Here is a 13811-nt window from a genome sequence, read left to right on the forward strand (position 1 = left end):
ATTATCATTCTTGTTTTTGCATCCCTCCTGGGCCTCACTTATACCTATCTCTAGAATCTTCTGCAACCCTAAAATTCTCAGAGATATCTGCTCTTCTTCAATTCTGGCCTCTTCACTTCACCATCAGCTGTCAAGACCATAAAGCTCTGGGATTCCCTTCCTAAACCGCTCTACCTCTCCTCCCTCTTTTTAAGATGCTGCTCCTTAAAACCTATTTCTTTGACCAAGCCTTTGGTAATCTAGCCTAATATATTTTTACGTAACCTGATGTAAAATTTTGTTTTATAATGCTGTCGTGAAGCGCATTTGGGACCTTCTACTACATTAAAGATGTTTTATAAATACATGTTATTGCTGTAGAATGAAATGAGAACAAACTTTAACTTTTTTAAGCTGCTTTGAATTTATTCATGCGGTGGCGACAGTCCTTTATTCACACACACCTCTGAACCATTGCTCCAAGATGTTACTATTGCTATTAAGAAAGTTACTGCAATAACAGATGGTGTGTGCTTTCAATTCCCATGCATAGTACACCAGTTGTTGAGAACCAACAATTAAATTAGCTTAATCACTTGAAGCCAGTCTAAGTCATTCTTCCGTTGCAAGTTACTACTTACAATTAATGGGTATCATTTGTGGTTCAATTTATTAACTGTCTAACACATCAAACATTTAGCAACATTTATTCTTACAGCAATTCTGTAGAGAAGTCTTGTCCCACAGGCACACAAAGCTGCAACACGAGGAACCGTTGGATAAGGCCAACTAAAATAGAAGAGATAATACAAAAATTACTTACTTTTACTCTGCACAATAGTTGACAAAATACAATTATTCAGAGACAACGACCATGAAATCTCCTGGACCATCATAAAAACCCAACCAGTTCACTGATGTCTTTTCATGAATGGGAATCTGTCTGCTACCGAGTCTGGCCGAGACATGACTACTCCTAGGCTCTTTGGTTGACTCTTAATGCCCTTTGAAATGGCCGGACAAACTATTCAATAGTAATAAAACAACCATTAGTTAGGTCAACTAGGAATGTGTGGCCTTTGTCGGCGTTACTCATGTCCAGAAAAGAAAAACACATACTTTCAACAACAGCTTTGATTTATATAGCACCTTTAATATAATTAAATGTCCTAAGGAGCTTCACACAAGCATTATAAGACAAAATATGACCCAGAGCTACATACGGAGATATTAGGTCAAGTGACCAAAAGCTTGGTCAAAGGTAGATTTTAAGAAGTCTCTTAAAGGAGACAAAAGCGAGGTTGAGAAACAGAGAGGTGTAGGTGGGAAATTTCAGAGTGTGGCGCTTAGGCAACTGAAGACATGGCCGTTGATCGTGGAGCAATGATTGGGAATGGACAAGAGACCAGAATTAAAGGAGTCCAGATATCGTGGAGGGTTGTGGAGTTGGAGGAGATTACAGAGACAGGAAGGGGAAAAGACATGGAGGGATTTGAAAAGGATAAGAATTTTTAAATCAACGTGTTACTTGACCAGGAACCAATGAAGGTCAGTGAGCACAGGGATGATATACAAATGGGACATGCTGTGAGCTAAGACACAGGCAGAGTTTTGGATGACCTCAAGCTTACGTAGAATGAGGGAGATCAGCCAAGAATGCATTGGAATAGTCGAGTCTAAGATTACGAAGACATGGATCAGGGTTTCAGCAGCAGGTGAGCTAAGACAGGGGCAAAAGTTGAGCAGTGGAGGTGGAAAAGACCACCTTAGAAACGGCATGAATATGAGATTGGAAGCACATCTCAGGATCAAATATGACACCAAGATTGCAAACAGGCTGGCTTAATCTCAGACTGCTGCCAGGGGACAGAAATGGAATTGGTAGTTAGGAAATGGATATTGCAGTTGGGACAGAAAATATGAGCTTCAGCCTTTCCAATGTTTAACTGGAGTAAATTTCTGCTCATCCAGAAATAAATGTTAGATGAGCTGCCTGATGATTTGGCAACAGTGGAGGAATTTAGAGAGGTAGTTGTGAGATAGAGCTGGGGCATCAGCATACATTTGAAAGCTAACACTGTGGATGATATCACTAAGGGGCAGCATGTAGATGAGAAATGGGAGGGGGCCAAGGACTAATCCTTGGAGGACACCAAAGATAACGGTCTAGGAGTAGGGAGAGAAGCCATTGTAAGTGATTCTCTGGCTCCAATTAGACAAGTAAGATAGGTGGGCTTCTCTACAGGTATGTATGCCAAGAAAAGACAGCTCCATGACACAAAAGCCATTTTTTTCACCCACTGGAGCCTCACTCTTACTTGCACGTCCAGTGTTTGTCAAGGAGCTTGATTTACAAGCACCCATACTTCAAGTAGGTAATGCAAGTTATTTGGAATTGTCAGTGAATGTCCTTTTTTGTCCAAAGCAAATGTGGAAGAACAGTTTACATATGCAAAAACGAAACGCCTCAGCACTGAACTTTGCACCATTATATGTGCTTCTGATGGGGTAAAGTGACACCTTTTAATTTATTATTTCAACAGACACTAGATGTTTCGACTCAGCGAAACAGGGAGAAGAAAGCTTGTTGGAAGCTGTGAATAACTTTGGACTGGTTCCTGTAAAGATTAAAGTGGAGTGTGTGTGTAATGTCTAAATACAGCGAGGGGTTTTCAGTCATGTTAGAAAGTTAAAGGGGGATATATTTTCTATAGTTTAGTATATCAATTGCCTACCCGGTATTGTTTAGTTGATGTTGCTTTTAGTGTGCTTGTTACAATAAAAGTCTTAAAATATGAAATCTTGTCATTCAACCAACCCTTTGAGTCGGTCGCTAGAAATTCAGATCTCTTCCTAAAAGTTATTTGTCTCTACGGGGATAATAACAACTGGTATCTTTTAAGACTGGATTTTCTGTGGAAACGAAATTCTATTATGGTAGGGCAGGATTTCCAGCCCACATTATGATCAACGACCACAACACCATTTCTAGAATTCACATGACTTACATAATTGTGGCACAGTTCAGGCAGACAGCTCATTTCTTTTGGCTGAAAATAGCATGCTGATGTTAGATATTAAAGGCTACAACTCTTAACTTGGTTCTGGCTGCACAAAAACACTTTATTCATCTAAAACATTAAACACAACTGAGCAATGTACAGAATACACTCCTATTGCACCCAATAAGAAGCCTTCTTTGAAACTGATAAAGGGATTATCCCAAGGAAAGTCACATCATATAAGGTGACCAAGGTAGTAATTAAGGCCCAGATCTTCTAGTCTCCAGATGGTCGTATTCCAGGGGTACCCCAAAAGGTGCGCTGACATACCCCTCGGAAGTCCCAACTCTGTGGGAACTGCCCAGGAAGTTTCAACTTCCAACGGGCAATTCCCCTCTGAGTTAGAGTCGGAAACTTGAGGGTTCTGACTCACTTATCAATAACAGAATAGTTACCTAGAAAATGTTAGACAGGGAAAAAAACATATTTAACTCCTGGGTAATGATACAACTGACCACCCACACCACCCCACCCCCAAACACTGCAACTCCCCGACACCCACGACCCTCCTATCTTTCCCCAACCCTTCAACTCTACCCCTGACCCTTGAATCCCTCCCCCTTCCCTGATCTTAAATAGCTACCCTATCACCCTACTAATCAGCTAGCACCCTACTCACCCAATGCCCTGCCAACTATCACCTTACCCAGTTAGCATCCTAACCCCACTGCTACCCTACCCATCCATCACTCTGCCATCCTACTGCCCTACCCAGCCTGTCATCTACTACCCTACCCATTTATCTCACTCACACTCATTCACTAACACAGTGAAAAGCTATTTAAATGTCCGAAAGCTCTTCATAGTGTTAGTGAATAAAGGCTTACCAAAATATGGCAGCTATTGCTGTAGAAAGGGGCCTGGCATGGCTTTCATCCTGCCTTATGAGGAAGGGCTCCCAGGACAGGTACGCTCCACATTGCTGAAGGGGCCCGGCTTAGAAGTCAGGGCAAGAAATGTGAAGCTCAGCGCTGTGTAAAAAATTAGGAGTGGAGTGGCAATCCAACATTGATTGCCACTCCTCAGATGATTCAGCCCTTGCAATTCTACCATTTAATATATTGCTACTCTGTACTGAAAAATACTTACTGATATTAACCAGTCTGTAAAGACAAGAGGGAACAGCCATACTATTTCAAGATGCACTGTACTGCCACTTGCAATGACAAGCTATTACATTTTCCAATAGAATATGTGTGGATAAGGCATCTGCTCAGATGAATTCACACAATTCAACTTGAGAAGCAAACTGAACTCAAGGTGAGGACATTTTTGTCAAAACATAGCTGGATAATGTCTATTTTTTGCATTACCTTTACCCAGTCTATCTACAGTCATTAAAAAAATATATATACGCAGGAACTTTCTTTTTTTGATGCTGGACAAAAATTCTGCCCTTGTCATAGTTGTGATAAAATCCATATTTTCTATGCCCCCGTGAGCTGTGTAAGCTAGCTGTCTGTGGAGATTGTAACAGATATTCCAATACTTGTTACATTTATTCCTGCCTGTAAAAAGGGCAGGACCCTCTTGGAATGTTGTGATAGGTCACCAGATCAGTTCAAGGGTCAGTGAACAGCAGTCCTGAGGTAATCAGTTTTAATCAGAAGTCAAGTGTCCCTGGAAGAACTCCCTGTCCCCTCTCCCTTTGGGACAAGTCCCAAAAAGAGTTCTAGGTAGGGGACAGAGACCGGGGATAGAAACAGGTCCCAGTTAAGGAAGAGAAGCAAAGAAACAGGCTCCAAACAGAACAAGGGTTACGGGTAGCAGACTTTAAGTAAAGAGGGCTCAGGAGAAGTGCTGGCAATCGAAGAGGGCTCGGGAGAAGCCCTGAAAGTCCAAGTAGGTTGCCGAAGGTTGGTGACTTCATGCTGTGGGCCATGGGGGCAAAGGTACCCCTTTGGAGCAGCAGTGTTCTCCTCAGCATGGCTGAAGAGCTGAAGTTGTGCTCGAGAGTTGACGACTGAGTGCAAACTTGGGAATCCAAGAAAATGGAATCTCGGGAGACGAGATTGAAACCTGCAAGTTGGGTCGCCGTTGACGCTGTCCTAGTTGGGGTGACTTTTGGAGGGAATTCCATGACAAGATTGTTGAAGGTGAAGACTGGGATCTCTCATGAGAGAGTCAGAGGTCAATGAGATTGTTTGACTCAGTGTTACTGACATTTGGGTGGGTTGTTGAGAAATCTGTGGATTCTGTCCAGGTCACATCTGTCATTTCTTGCGCATTATAGTGTATTTGACCACAGTTTGCCTGTTAACTCACATATACCTCACACTAACCCTGAATTCTATAGCATAAGATAGATATTATAAATTGTTCTATCTTTCTGACCTTGTTTAGTAAAGTTTGTTTTTGCTTGCTCAAAACCCATGGAATCATTTGGCTTTATTCACTGGGCAAATGTCTTGAATCTCAACCTTTGTCTACTTAAAACAAAACATTATCGGTCCTGAACTGGAATTGACCAACAATTTGGGTTTTGGCTGAGGATCATAGCATAGTGATGAAACGGTTTTTGAAGTTTGGGAAAGGGAAAGAGCATATTGGATGCCAGGATTAGGCAATTTGTTTTAATTTCAACACAGTGAAGCAGGGAGGATTAATGTATGGAGAAAGCATTTTTGGAGACCAGAAGAAACAAACCAGAAAATTTTGAATATGTACTAACAAAATACTAGCCATGGTAGTGTCAGTAAGATAAAGTGTGCCGACAAATACTGTGGCGGGAAATGAAAGGTTGACAATGAAAAGTTAGAGAGGGATAAGAACATAAGAAATAGGAGTAGGCCATTCGGCCCCTCAAACATATCCCGACATTCAATAAGATCATGGCTGATCTGCTCTAGGCCTCAACTCCTCTTTTGTGCCAGCTCCTCAAAGCCCTCAACTCCCTGATATTTCAAAAATCTATCTACCTCCTCTTTAAATACATTCAGTAATCTAGCCTCCACAACTCTCTGAGATGGAGAATTCCAGACATTCACTACCCTCAGAGAAGAAATTCCTTCGCATCTCAGTTTTAAATGAGTGTTCCCTTATTCTGTAACTATGTCCCCTAGTTCGAGATTCCCCCACTAGTGGAAACATCTTCTCAACATCTACCCTGTCAAGCCCCCTCAGAATCTTGTATGTTTCAATAAGATCACCCCTCATTCTTCTAAACTCTAATGCATAAAGGCCTAACCTGTTTAGTCATTCTTAATAAGTCAACCCCTTTATCCCAGGAATCAGCCTAGTGAATCTCTTTTGAACTGCCTCCAATGCCAGTATATCCTTTCTTATATACGGGAACCAAAACTGTACACAGTACTCTAGGTGCGGCCTGGAGTATACAATTGTAACAAGACTTCCCTATTTTTAAACTCCAACCCCCTAGCAATACAGGCCAAAATTTCATTTGCGTCCTTAATTACTTGCTGCATCTGCATGTTAACTTTTTGTGTTTCACGCACAAGATCACCCAGATCCCTCTGAGCTGCACTTTTTTGGAGTCTTTCTCCATTTAAATAATTGTCTGCCTTTTGATTCTTCCTACCAAAGTGCATGACCTCATACTTTCCTACATTAAACTCCATCTGCCAAGTTTTTGCCCACTCACTCAACCTATCTATATCCCCTGGCAGATTCCTTGTGTTCCTTATTCCTTCCTAATCACAACATGCCCTCCCACTTATTTTGGTTTCGTCAGCAAATTTTGATACATTACACTTTGCTCTCTACTCCAAGTCATTAATATAAATAGTAAATAATTGAGGCCCTAAGACTGATCCTTGTGCCACTCCACTAGTTATGTCTTTCCAACCTGAATAAGACCCATTAATCCAGACTCTCTGCCTTCTGTATGTTAACCAATCCCCAATCCATGCTAATACAATACCCCCAATACCGTGAGCTCATATCTTGTGCAATAACCTTTTATGTGTCACCTTATCAAATGCCTTCTGGAAATCCAAATGCATTACCTCTACCGGTTCCCTTTATCAACTCTGCTTGTTATATCAGCAGAGAACTCTAGCAAATTTCTCAAACATGGTTTACCTTTTACAAAACCATGTTGACTCTATTTGATTGCGTTAAGTTTTTCTAAATGTCTTGTTATTTCTTCCTTAATCGTGTACTTGAGCATTTTCCAATGACAGATGTTAGGCTGACTGGCCTATAGTTTCCTGCTTTTTATCTCCCTGCCTTCTTGAACAGGGGCATCACATTAGTGGTTTTCCAATCTGCTGGGACCCTCCCGGAATCCAGTGAGGCACCAGAACCTCATTTACAACATTCCGATGGTTTGTTTCACCAAAGTACAATTTGCAGCATGACCCTTGTTGTAGCTTCTCTCTGCTGCACTCTGAGTCTGCCGCACAGATGTCATCAGTCACATCCTCTGTGGGTAGCTCTTGTTCCTGAGGAGACAACCCTGCAGCCTCTGTGAACCCTGGACGATGTCAGGGATCTGAGACCACTGAGAATACAGGAGTCATGAATCATACCCAGTCCTGTAAAATGCGTTTGTGGTGGCTGCACACCAGCTGAACATTAAGCCAGTGGAAGCCCTTGCGATTGACATAGTTGGCTGCATGTTGCCATGGAGATCTGAGCCTCACATAAGCATAGATGATGGCACCATGCACCTGAAGGTAACTTGAGATCTGGGCAAATACCAGCACTCTTGCTTCCTGGCTTTCCTGATCCCGGGCAAAATGCACAAAGTTATGGGCCTTCACGAATATGGCATCCATGACCCCCTGGATGCAGTTGTGTATGCTGGCTTGCGATATCCCACAGAGGTCACCTGTGGAACCCTGAAAGGAGCCACTGGCACAGAAATTGAGCACTGTGGTCATTTTCCCAGCAACTGGCAGTGGATGCCCTCCATGTCCCTGTGGCACCCTGTATTCAAAAGGCAGGACAAATCCAACCAGCCCAATTACCGCCCCATCAGTCTACTCTCGATCATCAGTAAAGTAGTGAAAGGGGTCATCAACAGTACTATCAAGCGACACTTGCTTAGCAATAACCTGCTCACTGACTCTCAGTTTGGGTTCCGCCAGGGCCACTCAGCTCCTGACCTCATTACAGCCTTGATTCAAACATGGACAAAAGAGCTGAACTCCCAAGGTGAGGTGAGAGTAACTGCCCTTGACATCAAGGCAGCATTTGACAGTATATGGCATTAAGGAGCTCCAGCAAAACTGGAGTCAATGGGAATCAGGGAGAAAACTCTCCGCTGGTTGGAGTCATACCTAGCACAAAGGAAGATAGTTATGATTGTTGGGGGTCAGTCATCTCAGCTCCAGAACATCCCTGCAGGAGTTCCTCAGGGTAGTGTCGCCGGCCCAACCATCTTCAGCTGCTTCATCAATGACCTTCCCTCCATCATAAGGTCAGAAGTGGAGAATGTCACTGATGATTGCACAATGTTCAGCACCATTCACGACTCCTCAGATACTGAAGCAGTCCATGTCCAAATGCAGCAAGACCTGGACAATATCTGGCTTGGGCTGACAAGTGGCAAATAATATTTGCAAGTGTCGGGCAATGGCCATCACCAACAACAGAGAATCCAATCATTGCCCCTTGATGTTCAGTCGCATTACCATCACTGAATCCCCTACTGTCAACATTCTGGGGGTTACCATTGACTAGAAACTGAACAGGACTAGCCATATAAATAACGTTGCTGCAAGAGCAGGTCAGAGGCTAAGAATCATACGACGAGTAACTTACTTCCTGACTCCCCAAAGTCTGTCCTACAAGGCACAAGTCAGGAGTGTGGTGGAATATTCCCCACTTGCCTGGATGAGTGCAGCTCCCATAACACTCAAAAAGCTTGCCATCATCCAGGACAAAGCAACCCGCTTGATTGGCACCATATCCACAAACATTCACTCCCTCCACCACCGACATACAGTAGGAGCAGTGTGTACCATCTACAAGATGCACTGCAGGAATTGACCAAGGCTCCTTCAGCAGCACCTTCCAAACCTACAACCACTAGGGAAAGGGCAGCAGACAGATGGGGACACCACCACCTGCAAGTTCCCCTCCAAGTCACTCACCATCCTGATTGGAAATATATCGCCGTACCTTCACTGTCACTTGGTCAAAATCCTGGAACTCCCTTCCTAACAGCACTGTGGGTGTGCCTACACCACATGGACTGCAGCAGTTCAAGGAGGCAGCTCACCACCACCTTCTCAAGGGCAACTAGGGTTGGGCAATAAATGCTGGCCCATTTTTTTTTTTAAGTGCAAGGTTATTATCAAAAAAAAATTTGCAAGTTCATTCTCAAAAACAAGAATCTACATAATAAAGTATCTTGCAAGCATTACAGTTTTTTCAAATAAACAGAATCAAACTTTGAGGTTTTTTTTAAACTTCCGCTATAAATCCATCACACTGAATAATAATATTCAAGTTAGTCCAAGCATTTAACAGAATGAAAATTATAACCACTAAACATTTCTTTTAATTCTCTAATGGGATGTAGACATTGCTCGCAATGCCACAATTTAATCCCGATATGCGCTTGAGAAAATGGCGGTGAGCCACCTACTTGAACTGGTGGAGCCCATATGTCTTACTTCATTTGCAGTGACACGGAAAGTTAGCTAACTTAATCTGGAAAGTAAACATCTTAACACAAAATGAATTTGAAAAATTTGGTTTCATACAGCAGATGTTGAGCTGTCCATTTGCATTTAAAATTTGTTCACAAGGCTAATTGAACTGCAATCCCCTCAAAATATATACATGTTATCATCACACATCTATTTCAAGCTGTGTGTTACTGCAGACTCTCCCAGGTGTCGAGGTGCATGCAACAGTAAAGTAAGAAGTTAAAAAGTTACGTGTGCATTGAAGTTACACAAGTATAAGTGGCAAGTTAATTTACTCATTATCTGACAAATCACTGAGAACCCTGTGATATCCTCATGAAGGTGTTTTTAACTCTACGGTTGTATTAAGGAAAAACATTTCCACATAAACTCAATTTACTCCAGGACAAATATTATAGAAATCACAAATACTTGTGTATACTCATACATATTAGGCTTTAAAAAAATCAAATGTAAATATTATCCCTGTTTAGAAAACATGTTTTGGTGTTATTGGATTTAAAAATACAGGAATTAAATTCCATTTAGCAAAACCAGTCAGTATTCCAATCTATTTAGCGGCCAGATTAAGACTGAACCAAAAATACACGGTGTACTTAAAATCTCCTACAGTGCTACAATTTTTGAAAGTGTCAATACTTGGATCATTGCTTTCTCATCATTTTCCTTAATGAGAAAACCATTATTTTATAAATGTTAACGGAGGTTTACAAATGAGAATATTGGCACAATGCTCTGCAGATTTTATCCAACTTGCACAAAGTCTCAAGTGCACAAAATGTGTCAAGTATAACATTACGTGAACACCATAAGCAAATTTCTCATTTCAGCTTTATTGGACTTTTAAGCTGACTTTTCTGTTGCTTGCACTGTAAAGGAACAAATTATATCTACAGAGACCTGAATAACTTGAAATATACAATGGTAGCCTGAATACCCAAAGTGTAAACCAGATTTTAAATATCATTACTAATGATCAGAATTAATTTAGTAACATAAGGACATAAATATGGATTAGGCCATTCAGCCCCTCCAGCCTGTTCCACCATGCAATATCATGGCTGATCTGATTGTGGCTTTAAATCCACTTTCCTGCTTGTCCCCATAGCCCTTGACTTCCTTGCCGATCAAAAATCTGTCTAAATAAGCCTTGAATATATCCAATGACCCTGCCTCTACTACTCATTGGGGAAAAGAATTCCAAACACTCATGACTCTCAAAGAAATTTCTCCTTTTCTCTGTTTTAAATGAGAGAACCCTTCTGATCAAACTGTGCCCTTTAGTTCTAGATTCCCCCATGAGGGGCAACACCCTCTCAGCATCTACCCTGTCAAGCTCCCTCAGAATATTATATGTTTCAACAAAATTATCTTCCATTCTTCTAAACTTCAATGAATATAGCCCAAACTGCTATTTCCCATAACTTGGGATTTATTTTCACATGTTGCTGCAAGTCACAAGAAGAGCCACACTGTAATTAATTGGCATATTTGAAACACCATTCCTAACCAAGTCATGAAGCTATTAATGTGTATAATATTTTGGAAAATACTCTTCTTTTAAAATAGAGGTTTAGGCTGCGGGTATGTCTTAATTGGATTAAAGCCAGCTAGTCTGGGTGCTTTGATGGGTACTAGTTCTGATATGGAAGAGAGATGGCATGCATTTGCATTTTTTGAAAAGAGCATTCAAGAAGTGGGGTGAAAACTTTACATCTTTCTAGCAGCTACCAAGCAATATGTTTATATTACTAATAACATTTGGTACAGTGAATGGGGTTTCATTGTTAAAAGATAAAGTCCAAAGAGACTGGTGACTCAAGGTAGGTATAACTTCAGTAGTTTTTGGGTGTGCAAAGCAGACACAATGTAAGATCAAAAGGTAGCTGCAAGCCTCCAACTGGCTCCACAGTGAAAAGAACCTCATTTTGAATCATTTTGTAGGGTGAAAATGCTTTGCCTGGTGTTTGGTTAAGTCTATGGGTTGCTGTTGCATTAATGGAGATTAGTTTGAGAGTTTGTTAAAAGTTATAATAGTAGTAATTTGTAGCCATGTGTATATATATTTTTACCCAGTGTAAATTGATAAAATGTTTAAATTAGTTTAATGTAAAACCTCAAGAACTGATGGTCTGATTCCTGAATTTAGAGTCACACCTCAAACATAACATTAAAATTATGGATTATGACAGTTGTTTAAAGTTTCCCTCTGAGATTTTTAAATAACTCCATTTTACCAACTGCATCGGTCATAACAACCAGGATTTTATACATCACTAAAGCCATTTCTTTTTTCAGATAAATGGACAATGCCAAGTAATTACACAAAATCTTTTCCTCCTTTTCAGGAAAATACATTATGACTGGTTTAAAATGCCACTATTTTTCCATGGTTGAGGAGGACAAAGGAGATGCAGAGACTCAGAAATTTCAATTTTTCTCCTGCCTCATTTTCCCCTATTCCTCACACACTTTCCAAAGTGATATCAGACAAGGAAGACAAAAACTTCATGTCAGCAGATATAGCTACCTAAAGAACCTAAATCATTTTCACCTTATTCTTAAACATTCTGCAGATTTGCAGTTTGAATGGGGGTGATCATGGTAAGTTAGAATTAAAGAAAAAAGCTTTATAATTAAAATTTAAGATTGTACGTCTTTTATTATTTGTTCATTTTCACAGCCATTGCACATTCCTGAATATTTCAGCAAGCAGCCCCCTGACATCACACAGCCAACATCACCAAAGTACACCAAGCAAATTACAGCAGCCATTTGTGAAATAGAAAACTAGTCTTTAGCTATTCAATTCAGACAAAATGAATGAACACTACATATTAATGCAGCTGACAAACCGAGTGAAGACTCAAACTGAGAGGGGAGTTTTAAGTGTTAATTTTATTAAGTTTTGCTCTTAAAATCTAATCTAGCCTGTAATTAGCAGTAACTGGAAAGTACTGTGTAAGCAGGCTAAGCTCTTTCTTTCTTACAGGTTAGACAGGGTAAATTCACTCTCAGCTATACAAGCTGAGTTGTTAATTAGATAACTGGTTGAATCTGGTTCCTGTAGCCCCACTTCAGGGGCTGGGGGGGGGGTGGGGGGGGGCGGAGAGAACGGGTGTCATTGTTTGTTCCCTCTTTCTCACCCATAGAAATTGGGTCTTGATCTATAACAGGCAAAGGAGCTAGCTGTTTGGTAAGTATCTGGTAAGTGGATAAGCTGTATTCTATCCCTAAGGTTTAAAATTGTGCACAATTTGGTGGTAAAGTTAATCAAATATATAAGAAAGTAACATTAAATAATGATTAATACAATTAAGTAATTACTTAAAACACATTAAGGATGGCAGGACAAGGTTGCAACGCGTGGGAGCTCTTGGCTAACAATGTGATCCAGGGCAAACACATCTGCAGTAAGCGTTTGCAGCTTGAGGGACTTCGGCTCAGGGTCATTGAACTGGAGGCTGAACTGCAGAGTCTGCAACACATCAGGGAAGGGGAAAGTTACCTGGATGCTTTATACTAGAAGGCAGTCACACAACTTAGGATAGGATCTTCTGATTTGGTACAGTGGCCAGGGAAAGGAAGGTGCAACTGCGCGTGAGGCAGGGAAGGGGACCCAGAGGGCAGGAGTGAAGGAGTGTGAGCCTCAGAAATTGCCCAACAGGTCTGAGATTCTCTCAGGTTGTTTGGATAAGAGTGGGGGCTGCAAATGGACCATGGCATGTGGTACGAGGCCATCCAAGTAGGGGGAAGCAAAAAGGAATGTGGTGGTAGTAGGACGACAGCATTAGATGGGGGATGACACTGTTCTTTGTGGCAAAGAGCGAGAGTCCAGACGGTTGTGTTGCCTGTCCCATGCGAGGATTCGGGACATCTGCACAAGGCTGGAGAGGAACGATTCAGTGGTTGTGGTCCATGTAGGTACCACCGCCATAGACAGAATAGGTAAGGATTCTCTGCATAGTCAGTATGACGAACTAGGCACCAAATTAAGCAGGACCTCAAAAGTAATAATTTCTGGATTATTATTTGAGCCATGTGCAAATTGGCATAGGGAAAATAAGATTAGATTAACAAATGCGTGGCTCAAAGACTGGTGTGGGAGAAGTGGGTTCTGGTTTGTGGGGCACCAGTACAGGGGAAAGTG

At 41.3% G+C, this 13811-nt stretch overlaps 1 protein-coding gene across 1 annotated transcript in view; it reads right to left on the reverse strand.

Annotated features, from left to right (window-relative positions):
* Positions 1-13811, reverse strand: part of cfap20dc (CFAP20 domain containing) — a 557307-nt gene that overhangs the window by 424294 nt on the left and 119202 nt on the right. The window contains exon 4 of the mRNA XM_041191616.1: positions 696-768. Within this exon, the coding sequence (XP_041047550.1) occupies positions 696-768 (73 nt within the window). The remainder of the gene's footprint in view (positions 1-695; positions 769-13811) is intronic.

This window comes from Carcharodon carcharias, chromosome 7 (assembly GCF_017639515.1).
Source record: "Carcharodon carcharias isolate sCarCar2 chromosome 7, sCarCar2.pri, whole genome shotgun sequence".
In the NCBI taxonomy this organism is placed as follows: Eukaryota; Metazoa; Chordata; class Chondrichthyes; order Lamniformes; family Lamnidae; genus Carcharodon; species Carcharodon carcharias.